The sequence below is a fragment of the Pan paniscus genome, chromosome 18 (assembly GCF_029289425.2).
Source record: "Pan paniscus chromosome 18, NHGRI_mPanPan1-v2.0_pri, whole genome shotgun sequence".
Taxonomy (NCBI): Eukaryota; Metazoa; Chordata; class Mammalia; order Primates; family Hominidae; genus Pan; species Pan paniscus.
The window spans coordinates 21276789-21302159 of NC_073267.2; the positions used below are offsets into that span (position 1 = coordinate 21276789).

General features: G+C 40.0%; 1 protein-coding gene across 1 annotated transcript in view; it reads right to left on the bottom strand.

Moving 5' to 3' along the window:
• Positions 1 to 15660: 15660 nt before the first annotated feature.
• The window catches only part of GPR139 (G protein-coupled receptor 139), a 45636-nt gene continuing 35925 nt past the window's right edge, over positions 15661 to 25371 (bottom strand). The window contains exon 2 of the mRNA XM_003830550.6: positions 15661 to 20076. Within this exon, the coding sequence (XP_003830598.1) occupies positions 19142 to 20076 (935 nt within the window). The 3' untranslated portion in view covers positions 15661 to 19141. The remainder of the gene's footprint in view (positions 20077 to 25371) is intronic.

Below are 25371 nucleotides of genomic sequence, written 5' to 3' on the forward strand. Positions count from 1 at the left end.
CCAAACTCCAAAATCCATGGTAGCCAATAATCCTGACATTTTTGGAGGACCAGCTACTTCAGAGTGACTTTCAATCTTGGATTATTTAGGTCACTAATTAAAACAACAACAACAACAAACTGCCTTTGTGACCTCAATATCCATCCATCCATCTATACATCCATCCATTGATTTATTTATCTATTCATCCCCAAACTATTTAATGAGTACAACTACTAAGTACTGGGCTTAAGGTTTGCAGAAGAAAATATTTTGTATTCTCCTGAGTAATGTGAACTTATTCCAGGATTCAATACCCTCCTTTTCATACTTATGCATAAATCACGTATAAGAAAACCCTTTTGTTTTATTTTATGAAGTGTAAATGTTGTTTTCTGATAATAAAATTGATGTATAATTGTATTAGTTCATCCTTGCACTGCTGTAAAGAAATACCTGAGACTGGGTAATTTATAAATAAAAGAGGTTTAATTGGTTCACAGTATAGGAAGCACAGTGGCTTCTGCTTCTGGGGAGGCCTCAGGAAACTTACAATCACAGCAGAAGATGAAGTGGAAGCAGGCATGTCTTACATGGCTGGAGGAAGCAGGAGGAAGAGAGAGAATGGGGAGGTGCCACATGCTCTTAAACAGATCTCATATTAACTCACTCACTCACTATCATGAGAACAGCACCAAGGGGATGGTGCTAAACCACTCATGAAAGTTCCAATCACCTCCCACCAGGCCCCACCTTCAATATTGAGGCTTACAACTGACCATGATATCCAAACCATAGCAATAATCGTTGAAAAACCTTCATTAAATCAGATATTTACAATTTAGATAGTGAAAATTCTTTTAAAACAAGATGGAATTATACTATACATCCTATTTTCACTTAAAAATCTAAGGTAGGTATCTTAGCCATGAGTCCATACAGATCTAACTCATTATTTTCAAATAGCTTCATAGTATTCCATTTTATGGAGGTGCAATAATTTATTTAACACATTTCTTATTGATGAGCATTTAGAACAGTTCCAGTAATTTACTGTTATCAAACAAGGCTGCAATACCTTTGTTCAAATATATTTGTATGGTTTGTCAACAATTCAAAACATGATAAATGCCTAGAACTAGGATTGCTGAGTCAAATGGTAGGTGTATTAATAGCTATTGCTAACTTCCCTTCTAAAAAGTTTATATGAATTTAAACTACTACTAGTAGTATGTACAAGTGTACACATTTCCCCACACTGTCACTCACACTGTGTGTCAGTGACATCTGGCAAGATAGAATAGCCTCATGTTGTTTTACTTTGCATCTCTTTAAGTAATAATAAGCTTTAATATGTTTTCAGATGTTTATCATCATTAGTGGTTCTTATTTTATAAATTGCCTCTTCAAATTCTTTGCAAATTTTTACAGGGGTGTTCTTCTTTTTCTTTTTTCTTTTTAACTACTCTTTGTAGATTGAGTATGGGTATGGTTTGGCTGTGTCCCCACCCAAATCTCATCTTGAATTGTAGTTCCCATAATCCACATGTATGTGGGGGGGACCCGGTGAGAGGTAATTGAATCATGGGGGCAGTTTCCCTCTTGCTGTTCTTGTGATAGTGAGTTCTCATGAGATTTGGTAGATTTGTAAGGGGCTTTTCCCCCCTTTTGCTTGCACTTCTTTTTGCTGCCGCCATGTGAATAAGGACGTATTTACTTCCTCTTCCACCATGCTTGTAAGTTGCCTGAGGTATCCCCAGCCATGCTGAACTGTGAGTCAATTAAACCTCTTTCCTTTGTAAATTACCCACTGTTGGGTATTTCTCCATAGCAGCATGAGAATGGGCTAATACAGGCATGAACTCAGTATTTTGTATGTGTGTTCATGTTTTTTACAGTATGCTTGCTTTAAATATATTGACAATGTCTTTTATCATGAAGGAGTTTAAACTGTTTATATGATTAGGTCTGTAAGTCTTTTCATTCCTTTTCCTCCCTGGTTTTTGGTGTTATGCCAAGGAAAGCTACTGTTAAAGTAAATTAAAATGAAAACCAAGTGGGAAGAATCCCTGAGCAAACAAAGCCAGTTTGGTCTCAATAAGTGACCTTAACCTTGTTTGATTTGCAAACATAAGTGAAACTTAACTTGTGCTATTTCTTATAAAAGACTGTATTAAAGAATAACAGAACTGAAGCTCAACCAAACAGAAGCAGCCAACTAACTTATAATTATATAACTAGAGAGTTTTCAACAGTATAGACTAAATAAGACAACTGTGTACTGTAACCAATCAAATATTTCTTTGCTTTACTTTTATGTTTGTCGTATAAAAAGTCCCCCTTCCATTCCCTTGGCAGAGCTCCCAAACCTCTTCTGGTTTGGAGTTGTCCAATTCATGAACTGCTGTTTGCTCAAATAAACTCTTTTAAAAATTTTGATTGTGACTCAGTTTACCATACCTACACTCAAGATAATAAACAGTGTCCATTCTACTTTTCTACAAAGGAAAATATCCCTTCAGCATATTTTCCTTCTTATGTTTAAATAAATGTATCATGGATTTGTAATCCATTTTGATCATATCTTAAATTCCTACATATACATGAATCTATCTAGATTCAACCTCCTCATTTTACAGATGGAGAAACTCAACAGAGGAAGGATTTAGTGACTTCACTCAGGCAGTTAATGGCAGGGCTACAATTAGAACCCAGGACTTTCTCTTTCTTAACCAGGGCTTTTTTCAACTTTACCCCTTTGCCATTAAGTGATTTGTATCATAAATGCCTTCTTATTTCTAGGACATGTATAGCAATATCTAACCCAGTGGTTTTCAGCTGGTATGCCAAAGAAAACTTCTTAGATCTTCCCTCAAACTGGAAGCAATAAATATAATTTTATTTCAGCTACAGTTGAAGACTCATACTGTAAATCAACGTCTATCAGGCTGGGCACAGTGGCTCATGCCTGTAAAATCCCAGCACTTTGGGAGGCCGAGGCAGGTGGATCACTTGAGGTCAGGAGTTTGAGACCAGCCTGGCCAACATGGTGAAACCCTATCTCTATTAAAAATACAAAAATTAGCCAGGCGTGGTGGCACACACCTGTAGTCCCAGCTACTGGGGAGGCTGAGGCAAGAGAATCGTTTGAACGCAGGAGGCGGAGGTTGCACTGAGCCGAGATTGTGCCACTGCACTCCAGCCTGGGTGACAGAGCGAGACTCCGTCTCAAAATAATAATAATAATAATAAAATCAATGTCTATCAGATGAGTGTGCATGGGATTTACTGTGGAGCAGGCATAACTTCCTGGAAGAAAGAAGTAAGAAGTATAGTGTAACATCATGCTGGTGACAAAGAAAGGCAATGCTTATAATGGTGTTGTATTTTACACTATCTGGAATCACTTTATTACAAATTCAACCAGAAGATCATTAAGTGAATTGTTCGTATTAAAACTCTCAAATAGGTAAAAGTTTTGTATGTTATGAATACAATATATCTTTAAAAAGAACTTAGTTTACTGTGGAGTCATTTACCTCAAATGGTAAAACTTAAAAAAATCATTGATTTCCCACACTAGTCATTATTTTCTGAGTGGAGTAATTATCCGAACAAACTTTGAAAAGCTTTTTAAACAATCAGAGAAAAGGTGTTTAATGTCCATAATACAAAAGTAAAATGTGAAATCTATTAGTGTCAGGATAATTGCTATTTTCATCAAGAAAACTGTTAGTAGCTCAATCAACAATGCCTACTCTATGATGATGTTGGGAACATGTAAACATTTGAACTTGTTTACCATCTTTAAAGGAGAAATTAGTGTTTGTGATTTACATTCTGCATGAATCAAGAGGGACTTTAAAAATCTTCCCTTGATAGAGATAAGGTTCTAAAATTAACAAGTAAGGTGGAACTGAGTATAACAAAAAGTGCCATTGAAAGTCCATCAAATCATTCATGAAATAGAGTGTGGTATACAGCAGAAGCATCCTCTGGCATTGAAATGTCAGAGAGAAGCCCTCTAAAAGAAAATGATATTTATTCAGCGCATTGCCATGAGAATACACATGCCACAGTAAACTAGGTGTGTATTCAAGGAGGTAAAGGAAGGCAAAGATTTTTAAAGGAAAACTGCAGGAGAACTATGTAATTGTTTTGAGATAATCATCCTTGGCTACAAGGGTCAATAACAAGGGTGATACTGGTCTGAGATTCGACAGACAGTTGCTGGGCAGACGTCCTCACAGAAGTATTTTTTGTGTAAGGCTGCAATGGCGTTTGTGCAAGATTGCAGATTTTGTGGGGTCTTTTGTCCTAGTTTTGTTGTCAGGAATACAAGTGTGAGAACCCTCTCTTCATAGCCTTCCCTGCCCTATTCGTCAGGATTTTTGTTTGTTTTTTTAAACACAAACGACTCCATTTTGATTCTTACAACTTTCACAAGAACAAATATTTATTCAATTGAGGACCAATTGAAGTAGTTGGCTTGTGTTTAGGGGTCAATTACATGAAAAAACCCGTGTTTTCAGGCACGAGATCACTCCAGGTCAGCTGAGGTGCTCACACTCTGAGAGGCATGTGGAAACGGAGACTGAATCAATTGTAGATTTGTGTGTCCCATTTCAAACTCATTCTCATGTTGCAGAATGCAGAGGGTGACTCTTACTATGTATATTGTTATGATTATCATTGCTGTGTCTCATTTTATTTCTTCCTTTGGTTCAGTTAAATATCGGTTTGTTGAAATTCCACTAACACAGATTTTATAAGAATTTTACTTTGAGAATAGGTAAGAAGGCACAGGTAGGACAGTGAGTTTCTAGTAAAACACAGCTAGTGCCGAAGGGCCACTAAATAATGAGTTCAATAAATGCAAATGCTGTTTTAATTTTTATTTTGAGATGGAATCTCACTCTACTGCCCAGGCTGGAGTTCAGTTGCACCATCATAACTCACTGCAGCCTAGCACTCTTGTGCTAAAGTGATCCTCCCACTTCAGCCTCCCGAATAGCTGGGACTGCAGGCATGCACCACCACACTCTGCTATTAAAAAATTTTTTTCTTTGGTAGAGATGAGGTCTCACTATGTTGTCCAGGCTGGTTTTAAACTCCTGGCCTCAAGCAATGTTTCTGCTTCAGCCTCCCAAAGTGCTGGAATTGTAGGCATGAGCCAACACAACCGGCTAGATGCTTTTGTAAAAGGACCAAAATATGACTGTTTTATAGCAGCAATTACATTGCAATTACCATTGACTTTTAAAGACTTGGTTTGATTCTGTTAATCCCTTCAAGCATGTTCCTGAAAGTTTTGGTATTTCAAAGTGGGCTGTAAACAAAAAGAACCTGAAAAATCTCTGCTTTAGATTTATTTTCATTAATTTAAAATTATCTAAATTAATCTGAAATTTTTCCCCCTGATTAAATTGTCTTCCTCACTCAGGAAGAATAGATAATAGAAACAGAGTACCCAATAAAGTTATCTGTGGGTTGTGGAGAGAGTATTGGTGCTTGCAGTATATTTGGAAAGAGGCACAATTGGAGAAAAAAAAATGCTAGAGGAAATCTGAGAGTTACTGAAGTCATTTAGATTAGAGAAGAACTCTGCAATTTAAGAACTCCCTGTAAGTTTAGGCCAGATGCAGTGGCTCACACCTGCAATTGCAGCACTTTGGGAGGCCGAGGCGTGCAGATCACTTGAGGTCTGGAGTTCGAGACCAGCCTGGCCAACATGGTAAAACCCTGCCTCTATTAAAAATATAAAAATTAGCCTGGTGTGCATCAGAGTGAACAGGCAACCTACAGAATGGGAGAAAATTTCTGCAATCTACCCATCTAACAAAGGGGCTAATATCCAGAATCTACAAAGAACTGAAATAAATTTATAAGAAAAAAAACAACCCCATAAAAAAGTGAGCAAAGGATATGAACAGACACTTCTCAAAAGAAGACATTTATGCAGCCAACAGACACATGAAAAAATGCTCATCATAACTGGTCATCAGAGAAATGCAAATCAAAACCACAGTGAGATACCATCTCATGCCAGTTAGAATGGCGATCATTAAAAAGTCAGGAAACAACAGACGCTGGAGAGGATGTGGAGAAACAGGAACGCTTTTGCGCTGTTGGTGGGAGTGTAAACTAGTTCAACCATTGTGGAAGACAGTGTGGCGATTCCTCAAGGATCTAGAACTAGAAATACCATTTGTCCCAGTGATACCATTACTGGGTATATACCTAAAGGATTATAAATCATGCTACTACAAAGACACATGCACACGTATGTTTATTGCGGCACTATTCACAATAGCAAAGACTTGGAACCAATCCAAATGTCCATCAATGATAGTAATCCCAGCTACTTGGGAGGCTGAGGCACAAGAATAGCTTGTGCCTGAGAGGTGGAGGTTGTAGTGAACCAAGATTGCTCCACTGCACTCCAGCCTGGGCAACAGAGCAAGACTCCATCTCAAACAAACAAACAAAAAACAAAAATAACTCCCTGCAAGTTTAAAGAGGATTCTGAAATAAAGAGCAAGACTGTTTGTTGTTCTGTAGAAGAAGAAATAAAGAAGAAACAATTAGATGTTAATGAGTGAAGGTTGGTCTTGCTACTTGGAAGAATTTTTAAGTTCTCATCCTATTCTTCTACTTTCTTTCCCAATACCATTTATTAGTCATAGCATTGTTAAGTTTTTGTGGGTATTTGTAAGCTAAAATATTGTTCCACAAGCTTTGGGAGAGAACTGACATTGGCTCTGAAGGATGTGTTCACATGTGGTTAGTTAGGGAAGGGCAATGGGAGGAGAGATATTTCTTTGGGGTCTTCTCCAGCCACTTAGGAAAGTGACACATGGCTAGTCAATCTTGAAATCCAATGACCAAGAGTCACTGGATAAATTTGGTAAAGCTTATCCATCTCAGAAGTATTTAAAGACTCTGTAAGATAATTCTCCCGCTTTTGAGAGAGATAAGCCATTACATCTAAGAGTGCTCACAGATAGAATCTTTTGAGGAAAGAGTGATGGGACCGTGGGGTCTAACTCTGTGCTAGATTCACTTTCCCTTTTGGGGGGTTCCCACTTCAAGGTTGTTTTGGCTTTGGTTGGGGATACCCTCTTATTTAATATTTCAATTCAACCAGTACAAGATGGATTTTTTTTTTTTTGAGACAGGATCTTGCTCAGTCACCTAGGCTGGAGTACAGTGGAGCAATCACTGTGACCTCGACCTCCTGGGCTCAAGAGATTCTGCTGCCTCTGCCTCTTGAGTAGCTGGGACTATAGGCATGCACCACCATGCCCAGCTATTTTTTAAAAATTTTAATTTCTTTTTGTAGGGACAGGGTCTTGCTATGTTTCCCAGGCTGGTCTTCAACTCCTGACCTTGAGCAATCCTCCTACCTCTGCCTCCCAAAGTGCTGGGACTACAGATGTGAGTCACCACACCTGGCCCAAGATGGAATGTTTAAACAGGACTTTACTAAAGCTCTGGGTCTATGGCAGAAAACCAACAAAGAGAACCTTAAGGAGACAGTCAAATTAAAAGTAGAGTTGACTCATCAGTAGGGTTTCAAGAAAAACAGCCAGTTTTCTTTCAGCCCCACCTTTGTCTTATCCTCCCTAGGAAAACTAAAATAAGCAGATCCCTCTCTCCTACTTTCCAAGGCTCATTTCCCTTTCCCTGTTTGATGACCTGCCTTTTCTCTTGATGACAGACACTATGATGACCTCATTCTCTGGGAAAGACCCTGTACTTTCCCTCATGGAGATGGCCTTTCCCTTGCAGACCTGGCTGGGGCAGCCATGTCAGAGCATATCACCATGCCCCAGACAATCAAATACACTAAGAGGCACACACATTTAGCAACAGGGGGTCATTTCCTTACAGTGTCTTAGAAATCAGATATTTACAAGATTAATTTACAATAACAAGAAGCCCTTGTCTGCAGCTGCAGAATATTTGTGGCCTCTCTCAGAGCCTGGGAGACACACTTGACATAGTGAGGACAGGTCACCTGTATCAACCCTCCCCCAGAATTAGGTTGCTATTAGTTGACTCCAGGGATATCACTTACCTCTATCTGATGAGATGAGCAAGTGGCCTTTATGCAGCTGCCATCACATCACCCTGAAGGCTGAAGTTTAGCTCCAGAGACTAGCAGTGGATGAAAATGGAGAGAGAGAACTAAGGTAAAATAGGGAGCCACATTTCATGGTATTGAAATTGAATATGGAGAGACTGATGGTCTGCCTTCTTTCTTCCAAATTCTTGATGTTCTGTCTTTTTCAGGGACTCTCACTGGATGACTGAAATAAGTGATATGCTTTCTCTACTTTGGAAAAGAGGGACAGCTGGGAGCATGACATTGCTAAACTCTTTCTTTCTGGGAGTGGCCTTGTCATCTCAAAGTAGATGCAGTTTCTCAGAGAAGTCCCAGAAGAGGCAAAGTTCTTCTTGTCCCTATTAGAGAGAACTAAATAATAAGAGAGTTTATTAATAATGTTTCAGATACTTAAAGTTATTATAAATAATTCCCACCACCCCGTTTTGAAGTCGGTACTATTGTTATCTCCATTTTACAGATGATGCAATAGTAGTAGCTCAGAGACTGGTAGTGACTTGTCCAACATCACTCAGGTGAAAAGTGGTGGCATCAGGATTTGAACTCAGACCTGCATGACCCACATCCTTTTCACATCAGGAGCCTGGTTTCAGGAGCTGCAATGCTTTGAATGTGTAACTACTTTGATTTTGGCACCAATTTTTTCACTTTTAGAAGTGCTATTTGGTGTCCGTATTGAGTCAATTACAATTATTATTATTATTTTTTATTTCAGAGCCTTTAGAGAACTGTGTGACAGCTGGGGGAGATGGGTAGGGCAGGGCTGAAAATCTCTGACCCTGAAGATAGAAATATGCTTTTATAGGCACCCAACACCCCTGCTTTAAGGACAGTGAGGTGCTGAGAGGACCAGGAGGATCTTTTCTTGCATTGCTTCTTTAAGTATTTTAGTTGTACAACACACCTGACTGTTTGCCTCCATGCGGGTTATGGAATTCCCTGAGCCACTTTTATAAATTCCCTAGGTCATGAGAACCTATTCTCTTTCTAGAAACCATATTCTACTACTAGAAAGAGAACCATATTCTCTTTCTAGTAGTTCTACATTAGCCCATTACTTAGGAATTCTTGTTCTTAATCTTTCAGAAGCATTTGGAAGGTAACTTCTCTCAACTTTCCTCTTTTACTGTACTCCCAATGGAGAATGAAGGTCTTGACTGATTTGTAGAATCGGGAGAAGGTACACAGTATATGTGAATAAACCTCCCTCCCTCCCTATTTCTCAGGCCAGCCTGACCCTAGGAGGCAGGAATTCTTCCTATGCTCCCGTCTTCGCTGTAGGACCCCCTAACTGGGTTGTGGTCCATGCCTGGCTTCCAAAGGAAGGTCTAGAGGCCCATCTCTAACTGTCTTCACCAACAAGGCTTGATTTGGAGACAGAAAATCTGCTTGCAACAGTCTGCATAACTGTTTTCTGTGCAGTCCCAGACTATCTCATGGGTGTCTGGCTGAAGACTAAAACTCACTGGGTGGGAAATCCGTTGGCCCTGGGTCCGGCTGAAGTTCTGCAATCCACCCTTATAGTAATAGAGCTTAAAATTGATATCTACCAGCCAATTTCTTCATTTTGTTTCTCAACTTGTTCCAAAGCCAGAGTGGGGGATAGATGGGTGGGATTTATCAGCCCTCTGAGACCTCAACAGTGAGATGTGCACACACTGTGGACTCTCAAGCAATTGTGAAGAGTCTGAATTTGTGAAATGGCCAAATGACGATTATCTGGGAGAGCTGTATGGTATTTTCCCAGTTAACCAAGTGTTACTAAGTAGCCAAGTGGTTCTCAATCCTGGCTGCATGTCAGAATTACCTGGGAATGTTTTTAAAAATTCTGATGACTTGGGCTCATTGCTGGAGGTTCTGACTTACTTCTTCTGGGAATAGTGTTTGAATATAGATTTTAATAAAAACTCCAGGTGAGTCTAAAGTGCAGATAAGAGCTGCTGAAGCCTCCTTATTTAACAGATCAGTGTTTCCCAAAGTATAATGCTTGTAACACTCAGTGTGTGAGTCGGCTTAGATAGCACAAAGTTTGGCTTTGAAAACACTAAAACATATTGTGAAAAAGTTTACCTTTCTAATTTTCTATTAATTCTTCTGATTAGATTAAAAAGAATGTCTCAATATGGTGGTAGTAGATGCCTAACACCTATCTTTTAAAAGACAGTAGATATCAAGTTCACACAATAGTATGTATTGAAAATTATTGATAGTCTTTAATCTTTTTTTACAATTTCTATCTATTTATGGTAGGTGATACTGGCTTTCCATTTATGGTGGGGATATGAAGTTTTCTTTAAAAAATCAGTGGCTCTCCATCTTGGCTTCACATTGAAATCATTTTAGGAGCTTTAAAAAATAATGATACCTGGATTTCATCTTAGGCATTGGGATTTTCAAAAGCCCCCCAAAGGTGTAAAACTGCAGTTTTAAAGTGCGTCAGTTTAGTGCTCCTCAAACTTTAATATGAATTACCTGGAGATCTTGTTAAAATTCAGATTCTGGTTCGGCAGGCTGGGGTGGGCACGGTGATTCTACATTTCTTGCAAGCTCCCAGGTGATGCTGATGCTGCTGATAGGCGGGCCATGATTTGAGGAGCAAGGCCCTTGTGGGACCTGCTTCTGTACTTTAAATATTTTCATAAAGTAAACAATGCTGTCTCAATTTATTTTTTATGGGAGGAGTGCAAATCTTCTTAAAATGGGTATTAGTCTTCTTGTTCAAAAGTCATGGCCAAATAGTTTCAGCACCTTGGACAGAAGCGCAGGCAATTATTTTAAAGGGCTAGTGCCTAAGCTGAAGAAGGAAAAAGAGTTAAAAATCTCTTGTGTATTAAAGCATTTGTAAAATAGTGATGTTGAAAATATTATTGAAGATTGTGAAAGAAAGTTTAAAAATAATTATGCCTCTTTTTAAATGCCTACCCTGCTGGTAGACCCTGTATTGTTTTATCTGCCATCTTGCAGGGCTAATGCTCTGCCAGATATCAGACACATTAGTTGGGTTATGAAATAGAACCATACAGTATTATGCACTGATGATTTCTGGCTCCTCATTAATTGAACTAGAAGATGGCTTTAGCCTAAATATCAACCTTGGATGATGAAAAGGCTAATGGGACCAAACTGCAAATTCAGGAGAGAGAGTGTGGAATGTCAACAACAGCATGTCAAAGTGGCCTGAAATGAAGTGGCTCTTGGAGTCAGACAGAACTGAACTTGAATGCCAACTCATGAATTACTCACTGTGACCTTGAGTATGTTTAATTTAATCCCCATGAGATTCAGTGTTCTCCTCTGGATAATGGAGGTAACAACACAGTCTTTCAAGAATTGTGAAGATTAAGTGACATAAGAAGATCACATCAGTTTCTTACTTCAAACTTTTCAATGGCTTCCCACCGAATTCCTTTTTAGGGACCACAAAACTCTACATGTGATATGGTTTGGCTCTGTGTCCCCACCCAAATCTCATCTTGTAGCTCCCATAATTCTCATGTGTTGTGGGAGGGATCCAGTGGGAGACAATTGAATTATGGGGGCAGATCTTTCCCATGCTGTTGTCATGATAGTGAATGGGTCCCATCAGATGGTTTTAAAAATGGGAATTGACCTGCACAATCTCTCTTTTTGCCTGCCACCATCCATGTAAGATGTGACTTGCTCCTCCTTGCATTCTTCCATGATTGTGAGACTTTCCCAGCTATGTGGAACTGTGAGTTCTCCATTAAACTTCTTTCCTTTGTAAATTGCCCAGTCTCAGGTATGTCTTTATTGGCAGCATGAAAACTGACTAACACAACATGATTCAGCTCCTCCCTATCCCTTCCTTCTTTTGTTCCACACCACTCTACCCCTGGATCACTAGGTTTCAGCAATATTAATCTTCTAATTGTTCCATGAGCACCCAAGGTTATTCCAATCTCAAGGCTTTTGTGCTCTCTGACCCCTTTGCCTAGCATGCTCTTTTTATGACTTTCTGCTTTTAATTTGGATTTCAGTTCTGTTGTCACCTTCTCAAATAGACCTTCTTTGACTCATTTATCTATCTAGTGTTATTTCTGCCTGACCTTAGTCACTTACAATTATTTATTTCCAGCACTTATCACTACTTGAAATTATCTTATTTGCTTTCTTATGTACTGTGTTTCTCATTACAGTGTACGTGCTAAAAGGTCAGGGGTCTTATCTATCTTGTTCATTAATGAATCACTATGCCTAGAGTAGATCTTGACACATAGTGTATTTCAATAAATATTAGTCAAATAAATAAATTACTAGAGAAGTGCCTGGGACTTGTTAAATGAGTGCCTACTCTCTTGACTCTTTTCATCTCCATCTCTAAAGGTGTTCAAGGTGACAGCCTGGTCATTGGAGATGCTAAGGAATAATATAAGAAACTTCTGGCCAGGCACGGTGGCTCATGCCTGTAACCCTAGCACTTTGGGAGGCCAAGATGGGTGGATCACTTGAGGCCAGGAGCTTGAGACCAGCCTGGCCAATATGGTGAAACTCTGTCTCTACTTAAAAAAAAAACAACAACAAAAAAAACAGCTGTGCGTGATGGCACGTGTCTGTAGTCCCAGCTACTTGGGAGGCTGAGGCAGGAGAATTGCTTGAACCTGGGAGGCAAAGGTTGCAGTGAGCTGTGGGCTGAGATCACGTCACTGCCCTCTAGCCTAGGCAACAGAGTAAGACTCTGTCAAAAAAAAAAAAAAAAGAATAATAGAGGAAATTTCTAACCATGAAGATTTCTAACCATGAAAGTTTAAAGCAAGCTTGCAGAGGTATATAATCTTTCTACATTTCTGGGAACTGTACAGAAAGATCATTGGAAAGAGGATCTACTAACATCTAGGTTGTGTAGCTTTGGATGAGGGGCTCTCTTGGGCCTTAGCTTTCTTTTTTGATCTTTGAGTGAAACAGTCTCTAAGATCCTCTGCGACTCTCTAATGGTTCAGTGATAGTAAAAGAAGAATCTAACCTTTGTGGTTATTCTGTGTTTGCTTCCTGTCTCACTTTACTCTTGATCTATTCTTTACTGCCTTATGCCCTGGGGTCTTCCCACTGTGGACTGCACCACCTGCTCTTTTTTTCTGGCTGGCTTCTGTTTGAACTTGGCCAGTGGGCGGCATCAGCATGATATCAGAGGTAAGGAAGAAAGAGGCATTCCTTCTGCTCTGGCATCGTATCTCTGGCTGTGGTGTGGCCTCTTCTGGGTGGAAGTCCCCTCCTACAAGGCTCTAGACCTCACTGAGGTCCACTATCATCCTTTCCTCTCATTGCTTCATTAGGAGAGGTAAAGCTTCCTGTTATCTCTAGTTCCAAGGTACCTCAACAGCTAATGGAAAGCTTCCTCACAGGAAGCTTCACCTCTCATAAGTTCCCCTAATCTTGCTCAAGCCATTGTTAGCAGTTTTTTGGTTAAAGTCATTTCATGAAACCATCTGATTGAGATTTGTTTCCCTGTAAGACTCTGATCGACAACCCATTTTGAAATATATCCAGAAAAGCAGATTCTAAGAACTCCCACTGAAAATCATTTGTGGTGTTAATAGACATTTCTGTAATGATTTCTTCTTTGGGTTTAATCTGGAACCCTCATACTGCAGTTGAAGTCTCACATCCTCTTGTTCCATCTCCAGTGGAGAGAAATGTCATGTTACTGCCATTCTCTCGGTAACAAAGCTCCAAAGACATGGCAACTCCTCATGCAGAGTTGATGAGAAGACATCTTTCTTCCCGGTGGCCTTATTTACTCCTTCTAAATCAGAACATTCCCCCCATCTGCTTTTTTTTTTTCTTTTGGCATGACAGTGACACATTCTGCCAATAAGCCCAGGAAATTCACAGTATCTATTTATCCCGGTAGACACGAGCCTCTTATCCCCCTTGTTGTGTCTGGCAAGTACTTGGGATTAATTGCACACTCTCCGAAGAGGCCGGACTATCACATTTAGCTGAGTGCCCTAATAAAAGGATTATTATTTAATGGTTCAACCTCCTTCAACTCTCCTTTGTCCTGCGTCCCTGAATTGGAGAACAAAATTAATGAGGCTGCTGTGGCCATGCCCAAGAGCTTCTGTTTGCCACCCTTTCAGCAAATTCTTTGCTTTTCTGCACTTCCCCCTCAACTCCTAAGTCACTTTTATTCTCCAAGTTGATGCAAAGATGGATTGTGACAATAGTTTGTGGGTGGCTGTCAGAATTGATGGTGGTTTGTGTGGGAAAATGCATAGCAAGTTTGAGAGCTATGGTTAGGATTCCACATAGAGTCAATTAAAAAAAGTTCTACTCACAAGGAAAGGTCAAGCTGAGAGTTTTAATTATGAGGCTGTTATAATATATATCATGCCTGAATGATCTGGGTTTGAAGAGTTGCAAAATTATGCAATGCACCCAACTCTAAAATGGGCATAAAAACAATGTGATGTTTTGGGGGAATGACTTAGAATTTTGCAAAGAAGATAATGAGGTGAAGTGAAAAGGATGGAGTGTTGAGTGACCTGGGTTCCATTCAGGCCCAGATCATTGACCTCTTTGGGACTAGCATCCTCACCTATAAAATGATGTACAATTGGAGGCTTTTTAAAAAACTCTGCTACTAATAATCACTTTATAAGTTACCTACTGGAATTATAATTAGCTCCATTTTATGGAGAGAAAATTGAGACTCAGAGAGAGAGAGAGATTGAGAACATTGCTCAAGTTCACATAGCCAGCAAAGTTATAGCCTGTAATAACTGACTCCAAATCTTGGGTTCCTGACTATAAGAGTTTCTGCATACCTTGAAGACAACTGGAAAAAATTTAAATTATGCACCGTTTTCCAGATGAGGATAGTCCTTAGGAAATCTCCAAGGACTTGCTCAAGGCCATTCATCTAGTAAATGGTGGAGCTGGGACATGAACTCGTGACTGTCTGACATCAAAGCCCAAGCTCTTAGACATGATGCTGGATTTCCAGTTATGATTATTAAAAAATCATCCTTCACTGTCTCAAAGATGTACAGAGGAAGTGATCAGAAGAGAATTCAGATTTATACCCAGTAAACTACCTAAATGAGGATTGTAGGGAGCACAGTTCAGTGGTCTTAAATTCTGAACTATATCTGCTAACCAGGAGACAGATGGAACTCTGGTTTTATTCTAGCACCCAGCACAATGTATAAGAAAGATGTCCGCTTAAATGTTAAATGTTTAAACCAGCATTCTGCAATTTGGAGGATATCATGCTTAGTGAAATGAGTCAGGCACAGAAAGACAAATACTATATGATTTCACTTATATGTGGAATCCAAAAGAGTCAAACTCATAAAAGTAGAGAGTAAAGTGATGGTTACCAGAGGCTGGAAGTAGGTGAGAAGCAGGGAACGGGAGATGTTTGTCAAAGGGCACAAAGTTTGTTAGTTGGAAGAAATAAATTTTGAGATCTATTGCATAGCAAGGTGAGTGGAGTCGGTAACAATGTATGTTTCAAAATAACTAAGATAATAAATTTCAAATTTCTCACCACAAAAAAATGATAAGTGAAGTGACAGATGTGTTAATTTAGCTTGATTTAATTATTCCACATTGTATACATATATCAAAACATCACATTGTATCCCATAAATGTATACAATTATGATTTATCAATTAAAAATAATAGTAATAAAAAATCAGCATACTGCAATTGCTTGAACATAGATGCAAATACCAAACACCAAGTGTGCACCATATTAGAATTTATTATAATACAAACAAGTCCAAACACAATATATAATCTAATTAAGAAAATATGAACATTTGCTTTTTTTCTATGGTAACTTTCTATTCCATTCTCTGAACTGGAATAGCCAACATTAGAGTCTTTTATTCACTTCGGGTAGGCTCCCCATGTTGAACCAGGAGGTACCAAATGTGCAAAGTGATCTTTTCCAATAGCAGGGTGTTTGCAACACACAAGTTCATGCCCACTCCGGTCTGTCTTTTATGGTTTGTCTGTCATTCCCCTCATTTCCTTCCCCATGAGACATTTCAGCCATCAAGTTGTTCAATAAAAAGACACAGCATGGTGGTGCGTATCATCATTGCAATGTCCAACCAAGGACACAAATCATATAGCAAGAGAGAAGCTAGTTAACTGTCTTTGAAAGAGGCACCACAAAAACCCACGATAAGGCAATTGCTTTAGTGCCACCAGCAGCAGCCGTTTACATGACAGGCTTCAAAGTTCAAGGCTTTATTGTCAAAACTGGCCTGAAAGAAAAGGCTTACAAGTTTTTAAAGTTTTAAAGTTAAAAAAACCCATTTCATGATGTCCATAATTATTACTATAAATAATAATAAATTAAAAGTCCTTAGATAGTTTGAAATAAATTTTAAGAGATATGAATCAACCTAACCCAATGGGCATTCATTTGCATTTTAAGCAGAAGACAGCAATTCACTAGAGTGCCTTCGAGAATTGGACCTCTTTTAAATATCATGTAGCAAAATATAAAATATATTCAGAGGAAAAGAGATCACAATACCACGTGGTAGAGCCTCTATCATCGAGAAGTAATAAATTAAAGTGTCTGAGGAAAATGTTCCCTATGCACACCCAGTTTTTAAACATCAACAATTAATTGTTACGCACAATTAAAAATATGGAGTAGAGAGCATGGAGAGTCACATACATATTTTCCATCTTATATACATTCTCAAAAAGGAATTGCTTAACCTTTGGAGATATTGCACTTTGACTCATTCAGGTGTAGCTCAAACTAGCATTTTTCAGAGCTACATGTTTAAAAAATAAATAAATATATATATATATATATTCAGTATAGGTAGCCTTTGGTCAATGTCCATTCATAAGGGGGTGTGGTGGCATTGCATCACACACACATTTAATGAACACATGTTCAATTACACGCGCTTGGCAAAAAAGAGACAGAGAGAAATGCAATTTAAGGGAGGTGAGGGAATCTGCTTACCATTCCACTCAATGAGCATACGCCCTGGGGAGCGTGGGAGATGGGAGATCTGTCCCTCAGTCAGACGACTTCCATGAACTTCTTTGAGTGGAAGCATCTTGATGCACCAGGGTGGTCTTGATGTTCTCAGATACATTAGAATCACACAATATGGTCCCTAAATGAGAGCCAATTCTGTCTTGTCATCAACCAGAGAAACAGCAACTTGTTCCAATGCTAGAGAAAAACTTAGCTGTGTTAGGTTTTGAAAGCAATGGAATATAATCTCCAACATGGCTCTTTTTTGAGGATCTTTTGCAAAGGTAACTTCGGCTCTGTAAGGTTTTATCTTTTGCACTGACTTTAGAATCTAATCCTTGGCTCTGATGAGATTCTATTGCAATCCTTTAAAAGGGGTAAGAATTAGGATCTTCAGGACTAATATGACCTAAGTTTGTATTGAGTTAGTATTGAGAGCATTGGCTGAAGTTTAGGGTTTGTGTTGCCATGGGGCCTTTTCTTACCCCATTCATTTATTGCAAATTCCCTTAAAAAAGATAGACATGTCTTCCAACTTAGGGACAAAATGCAGTAAAAATCCAGCCTGAGGAACTAAATATTCCAGGTGGACTGTCTGCCGTTTTTTGGTCACCAAAAATGTCATGCAATTTCAAAGTCATTTTGGCAAATTTATTCCAAAACAGGCATGAATTCGAATACTGGGAATCTGAGAGAGAAGTTAAAAAAAAAAGAAGAAAAAAGAAACACTAAATAAGACGAATATAATCATGTGTGTGTGTGTGGTGCACACATAAGTAGCAATTTCCAGGGATGCCCCTATTCATTACATCCTAGAAATGTTCTTGCCTTGGACAGGCAAGGGTAGAATAAATAAACACACTTATATTTTATCATTTTACAAAGGATCTGGGTTAAATAGCTTTACCAAGAACTGGCACCACCCTTTTGAGCCATGTGCGTCAAAGGGCAGACGAGGCGTCAGCATGGGCACCTTTTGTGTCTGCGTTTGTGGCGAAATGGCAGCGCCAGCTGGGCTGTGAGACAGAGCTGAGAACACCTCCTCTCATACCCGCAGAGCTGCAGTTCCTGACCCTTGAATATTAAATTCAGTTCGGAAGTCACTTCAAATAAAACAATTTGGTGAGGGCCTCAGCAAGCAAGGAGGCAGGGTTGGCAACTTGACACGTAAAAAGGCTTCTCTAGGAAGCTGGAGTGATACCATAACAAGAAGCAATTTTGAGTAACGGGATCGTATGCAGCTGACACAGGGATGGGTTGAAACAATGGCAAGTGTGGGCTTAATTTTTTGTTTTTCTGGGCTCGAGAATTCCTCCTTTCCCCCTGCGCACCAGGCAGGGTCTTTGTTTTGGAGGAGATAGAGAAAATCTGTACATAATGATAAATAGAAAACTGCCTTTTAGACCCCAGGTTTGAGGTCACAGCTATGCGGGTTTGGAGATTTCCTGAAGAAGCTCTGGCCACAGTTTGGATGGGATCCAATACTCTTCTATTCCCACAGTGTCATTCTGAAGCTAGGAGTGCCAGAGCCAATTCAAGACCACAACCCTCTCTAGGACAAAGGGCACCTTGAAAAAAATCCTGAAATAGTCATTATTGTTAGCTCCTGGGAACAGCAGAGGGAAGTGATGAATGACCTCAGCTCTCGGAAGAAGAGTGCAGGCTCAGCTATGTGCTACTGGGGCTTGGTAAGTCCCATAAATGAAGGGTTCCCAGTGACTGTGGATGGTACCAGGGCGAAATCACAGACTACTTCTCTACTTTGTGTCCTAACTGGTCACAGGATGATGACACAAGCTCCAATGGCATCTTCAAACTGGTAGGAGCTTTTGCTGTCATTGCGACTCTGTGGAATAAATGCATAAGTAAAAACAAGCTTCATGCTCTCCGTTCTTCTCTTCCATCTCTTCTCATCTACCAGTCTGAGAATTGCCCAGTCTGCGGGAGACAGGAAATCGGATTAGCACTCTTAAGGAGAGCTGCTCAGCCATAGGATGGGACACCTTCCCATCTGGAAATGGATTAGACAGAGGCAGTAGTTGCCACACCTATGGAATCACGGGGATACTTTTATAGGTTTTCCATTTTTGTCATACTGGTACACCAGCATCTTGATGCAGTGTGAGTTTGCCGGCGAGATCCAGGGGCTACTTGTTATGGAAAAATTATGATTGGTGTAGAACTGTACAGGTTGCTTCTGGCACTTGAAGAAAGCCTTGAGCGTGGCGGCTGCCATGGTGCGGAACCGCTTGCTGATGAAGCAGTAGAGGAAGAAGTTGATGGCTGTGTTCAGAAGGGCTAGCATGTTGGCAATGTCGGACATGATGTGCACCAGCCAGCGGTTCTGGATGGGCGCTCCATAGAGGTGGTAAAGAATCATGATGATGCGGGGGGCCCAAAGTGTGGCAAAGATGGAGGTAATGGTGAACAAGATGGCGGTGGTCTTCCCCGTGGAGTAGCCACGGAGACGAAAATTGCTCTTCCTCCTGAGCTTGTACACAATGATTGAGTTCAAGATGAAGAAGATGGAGCAGGGCACCAGGTAGACGGTGAAGCAGTGGATCCAGATGAGGACGTGATGCACAGAGGTGCTGATGTAGTCTTCAGTCCAGATGTTGGGCCACCAGTAATAGGGGATGCTGGTCAGGAAGCAGGTGATGTAAACACTTACAATGACTTTCCGGGTGCGGGCTGGATATGAGACCGTGTGGTACTTGAGCGGGTGGCAGACAGCGATATACCTGTCAATGGTTAACGGTACAGTAATCCATATGGAGGTGTGGATGGATGAGAATTCCAGCACTTCTATGATCTTGTCGGGGACCTGAGGCATCTGCATGTTCAAGATGAAATCTTCCAACAGGAAGTCCACAAACACTATGAAAAAGAGGACCAAGATGTCGGCAGCAGCGAGTGCCAAGAGATAGTTGTAGGAGGACTTCTGCCTTCTTGCCACCAGCTGGGAGAGGATGATCACTGTCAAGATATTTGCTGTGGAGAGAAGAAAAACTGGTTTAGCTCTGAAGCAAAGATGACTTCGTTGGCTCCTATGGGGGCCCTAGGCATATGTTTATTTTGCACTCCCATGGAAGTGAAAATGATTGAATCAATGCTTTTGAGGGACAACCTCAGCATTACAAATAGCACCTCATACAATTAGTGGATACTATTTTAAAGTTATGCTTATATTCTAACACAACCATGAGAGGCGGTGCCTCCATTCTCCTCATCTTAGAAGTGAAACTGGGGCTCTGAGAGCCTCACACAGCCATGAGAGGCGGTGCCGCCATTCTCCTCACACAACCATGAGTGGTGTTGCCGCCATTCTCCTCACACAACAATGAGAGGTGGTGCCACCATTCTCCTCACACAACCGTGAGAGGCGGTGCTGCCATTATCCTCATCTTAGGAATGAAGCTGGGGCTCTGAGAGCCTCACACAACCGTGGGAGGTGGTGTTGCCATTCTCCTCACACAACCATGGAAGGTGGTGTTGCCATTCTCCTCACACAACCATGAGAGGTGATGCCGCCATTCTCTTCACACAACCGTGAGAGGTGGTGCCGCCATTCTCCTCACACAACTGTGAGAGGTGGTGCTGCCATTATCCTCATCTTAGGAATGAAACTGGGGCTCTGAGAGCCTCACACAACCATGAGAGTTGGTGTTGCCATTCTCTTCATCTTAGAAATGAAACTGGGGCTCTGAGAGCTTAAGCAACTTGCTTAGAGCTACACAGTTAATAATTCATGGTGATAGGATCCCCTGATCCCAAATCTCATGCTTTTTCTTTTGTTCAGTTGCATGAAGAATATGGGGCTGAGGTGGCATTTCCTGCTATATGTGTTCAGGAAAGAGACGGGACTATATAACCTCTTAAGAACCTCTTCAGAGCTTGGATTTTAGGATCTTTCCTTTTTAAGTAGATTTAAAATTGGAGGTGCAGAGAAGATCATGACCTTCAGATTAATTTAAAAGTAAATTACATTTGTTTTTGGAATAGGTAATCTACGTACATGCTACATAATCAAAAATAATAGCAAGGAAAAGTACATTTTCCTTCTACTCTTATTCTCCAATCATCAAAGTTCCCCTCCCTCAGGGAAATTACAGTTAATAAATAATCTATGCTTATATATGTCCATATAGTGTGCCTGCATTAGGTTGGTGCAAAAGTAATTGGCAAAAACTGCAATTACTTTTGCACCAACCTAATACATAGTTTTTGCATAAACAGCAGCAATGTTTTATTTTTTATGGGGTCAGATTTGTCTTGAAAATACATCTATATAATTTCTGATCAGTTTTTTTTAAAAAAAAAAGTCTCCCTGAATTAAGCATATTTAGAAAGTCATTAGGGACTCACTCTGAAATGATATTCCAATGGATAATATCTAGAAGTCATTCTACACATTTATTTTCATTCATTCTCACAGTCAACCCTGAAATTTGAACACCGATAATGCTATTTTGCAACCTAAGTTCTCAGAAAGCTTACATTACTTGTCTGAGGTCCAGTGGCAGAGCTAGAATCCAGATCTCTCTCTCAGTCTCTCTCTGTCTCTCTTCCTTTCTTGGTAGCCATTTAAAATGTTATACAATAGTTCACATGTAAAAATTCTTATAATAAACACACCTGCAAAACCTGGTGTGCTCATCACTCAGATTTAATACATTTTAACATTTTGCCATATTTACTTCAGCTCTCTTTAAAGAAAGAAATGACACTATAGATACAGTTGAAGTCTCCTCTGAAGAAGCCCTGTTCTCATTCTTTTCCATCTTCTTTCTCTAGAGGCAACCACCATGCTGCAGGCTGTGTGCAGTGTCCAGTGCCATGTCTGCATATTCTTTCTTTCTTTCTTTTTCAGAGACCCGGTCTTGCTATGTTGCCCAGGCTGGAGTGCAGTGGCTATTCACAGATGCAATCATGGTGCTTTACAGCTTTGAACTCCAGGGCTCAAGTGACCCTTGCACCTTAGCCTCCTAAGTAGCTGGGACTACAGGTGCACATCACTGTGCCCAGCCTTTTGCTTTCTTTTATACTGAAACTGCCATTCTATATACTGCTTTTGTCATTCAACATTGTATTTTTGAGGCCCAGTTTTGTTGCTACGTGAAGATCTAGTTCACTCAATTGAATGACTACATAGCATTTTGCTGTAGGAACTTACTGATTTATTTATTTATTTATAATTTATTATATTAAATATGTTCATTCATTTAAATTGGTTCCAGGATTTTGCTGTTATAAACCAAAGTTAATATCTTGACATGACTCTCCATGAGAAGTACTTATATATGAAAATTTCTCTGGGGTAATGTATACATGGAAGTGTATTTATTATGTTTTAGAGTATGTGCATCCTCATCTTTAACAGACACTGCTGAATTGCTTTGTAAAATTTTACTAATTTAGATTCCCAATAGCAGAATATGAGAATTCCAGTTGCTCCATATCCTCTCAGTATTACCAGTTTTTTTTTTTAAAGTCTATACTGCTCTTGTTCTTGTCCAAATCACTTTGAAATAACATTTTGGAGTGGTGGAGAGTTAAGATACTGATTATATTAATTAGCCAGGATTCAATCCCAGGACCAACATCCATGCTCAAAACCAGTCTGCAATATTGGTACTTATTCCCAGTGGGCTGGGGGTACCATGAAGATATGCTATACTGCACACAATGTAGAGAAAAATGGTGAGTATGTCCTATTTAAGTCACTGCTTCAGAAAAGAGACCCACTAAAGGTCTTTATATTTGTAAACTTGATATTTCAAAACTGCATAAATGCATTCATGCATTATGTACCTATTCTGAGCTGTGCCCTTGAAGGGGATGGTGAACAAAATAGACATGGTCTGTTTAGCCTGCATGGAGCTTAGATTCTGTTAGTCAAGAAAAACATCAGCTGAAGAGCCACGGAAGAAAATGCATTAACTGCAAGCTGTAGTGAACGCTATGAAGGAATGTTTTGGAGTAGGAATCAGAAAAATCTTTACTGAGATTTGGAAGACCAGGAAGAGGTTAAAAGGCAGAAAAGTTGGAAGGAGAAAGTGTTTCAAGCAAAGGAAACAGCATGTGCAAATGTTCTGAGGGGGAGAAGTATGAAGAGTTGGGTTTATTAAGACAAAGAATACTTATATTGAGTTCTGCTTGCTTTGTAAGCATCCTTGCATTTTATAGCTCTCTTTTATTAAACAGCCTTGCTGCGTTCTGTTGAAAAGCATTTCAAGATGTTTTATTCATCCAGAAATTTTTCCAAAAAGTATTTAGCATCTACTTTCTGTGGTCAAATACATGTGCATAGGCCTAAGGTGGACATACATTGGGTACTCTTGTGGATACACATAAAGTCTGTACTCAGAGAGTGGAGAAACATCATATAAGTGGCTAAGTATTAAAGAGATAAATGAGAACACAGTATATAGGAGCTGCTGGTGAATAGATACAGAAAGAAGGACAAAACTTTGGTGAAGGGTCCTGATTAAAGGCTTGGTTTCCAATCCCTGCTCCTCTGACCTAATCATATATAGTCAGAGCTTCATGGAACCCAAGCTGTAAAGAGGTTGAGTTCTAAAGGTCTATTGAATCAAGGGTATAGGAGCTCAGTTGCTAAGAGTGCGGGATCTGGGGCTGGGCTGCCTGGCTGTTATTACCACCTTGACTTTAGACAAGTTTATTCAGTATTTCTGTGCCTCAGTTCCCTTCTTTATAAAATGGGGTTAATAGTCTCTTCTTACACTGCCAATAAAGAAGTTTCCAAGATTGGGTAATTTACAAAGGAAAGGCGTTTAATTGACTCACAGTTCCACCTGGCTAGGGAGGCGTCACAATCATGGCAAAAGGCTAATGAGGAGCAAAGTCATGTCTTACATGGTGGCCAGCAAGAGCTTGTGCAGGGGAACTCCCCTTTATAAAACCATCAGATCTCATGAGACTTATTCACTATCATGAGAACAGCATGGCAAAGACACGGCCCCATGATTCAACTACCTCCCACTGGGTCCCTCCTATGATACATGGGGATTATGGGAGCTACATTTCAAGATGAGATTTGGGTGGGAACACAGTGAAACCATATCATGTGGTTAATAAGACTATCTACCTCATAGGGTTGTTCTGAGGGTTAAGTGAGATAATTTTAATAAAGTGGTTTAAACAGTGTCTGGCACGTAAGAAGTGTGTAATGGATGGTAGCTATTGACTGAGAGTCCATTCATGCAGCAAATATTAACTGGGCATTGACTATGCCAGGCATTGGATGAGGCTTTGGAGATACAGGTATTAACAAAGTGGACAGGTTCCCTTTTGCCATGGAGTTTATAGTATAATGAGGGAGACAGACAATAAATAAACACACATGCAAATACACAACAGAATGTCAGATGTGATACTAGGAAGAATAACACCAAGGGATGAGACAAGTTTATGGGGTAGTAACTTTTAGATTAAAAGTGATATTCCGGTCCAATCAAGGATGAAGAGAAGGGAGGCCAGGCACTGTGGCTCACGCCTATAATCCCAGCACTTTAGGAGGCTGAGGGTGGTGGATCGCTTGAGGTCAGGAGCTCCAGACCAGCCTGGCCAACATGGTGAAACCCCACCACTACTAAAAATACAAAAATTAGCCAGGTGTGGTGGTGGGTGCCTATAATCGCAGCTACTCGGAAGGCTGAGGCAGGAGAATCACTTGAACTCGGGAGGTGGAAGTTACAGTGAGCCGAGATCGTACCACTGCACTCCAGCCTGGATTACAGAGTGAGACTGTCTCAGAAAAAAAAAAAAAAAAAAAAAAAGGGAAAAAAGAAGGGATCTAGGGGTCTGTCATGCAAATATTTGTGGGAAAAGAATTCTAGGCAGTGGGATTGGCAAGTGCAACAGCCTTGTGGTGGGAATCAGCTTCTTATGTTCATAGAACAGAGAGACATGAGAACGATTTCCCATTTTACACATGAGGAAACCAAGGCTTGGATTTTTAGATAATTTGCTCAAAGTCACAAACAGAACAAGTAAGGGAGCCAGAGAAAAATGAAAATGGTGACCCCAGCTCTGTCTGACTTTCTGTCTTGATAGATTCTGCTTTGTTTATTTTTGGTCATAGAAAAGGGTTCTCAGCATAAAGAATGCGTTTCCTGTTCCTTGGGTTGCCCCTGACTTAGAAAAGTGCCATATTTTCTTGCAACCTCTTTTTTCCTTTTTAATGAGACTGAGTTTCGCTCTTGTTGGCCAGGCTAGAGTGCAATGATGCGATCTCGGCTCACTGCAACCTCCACCTCCCAGGTT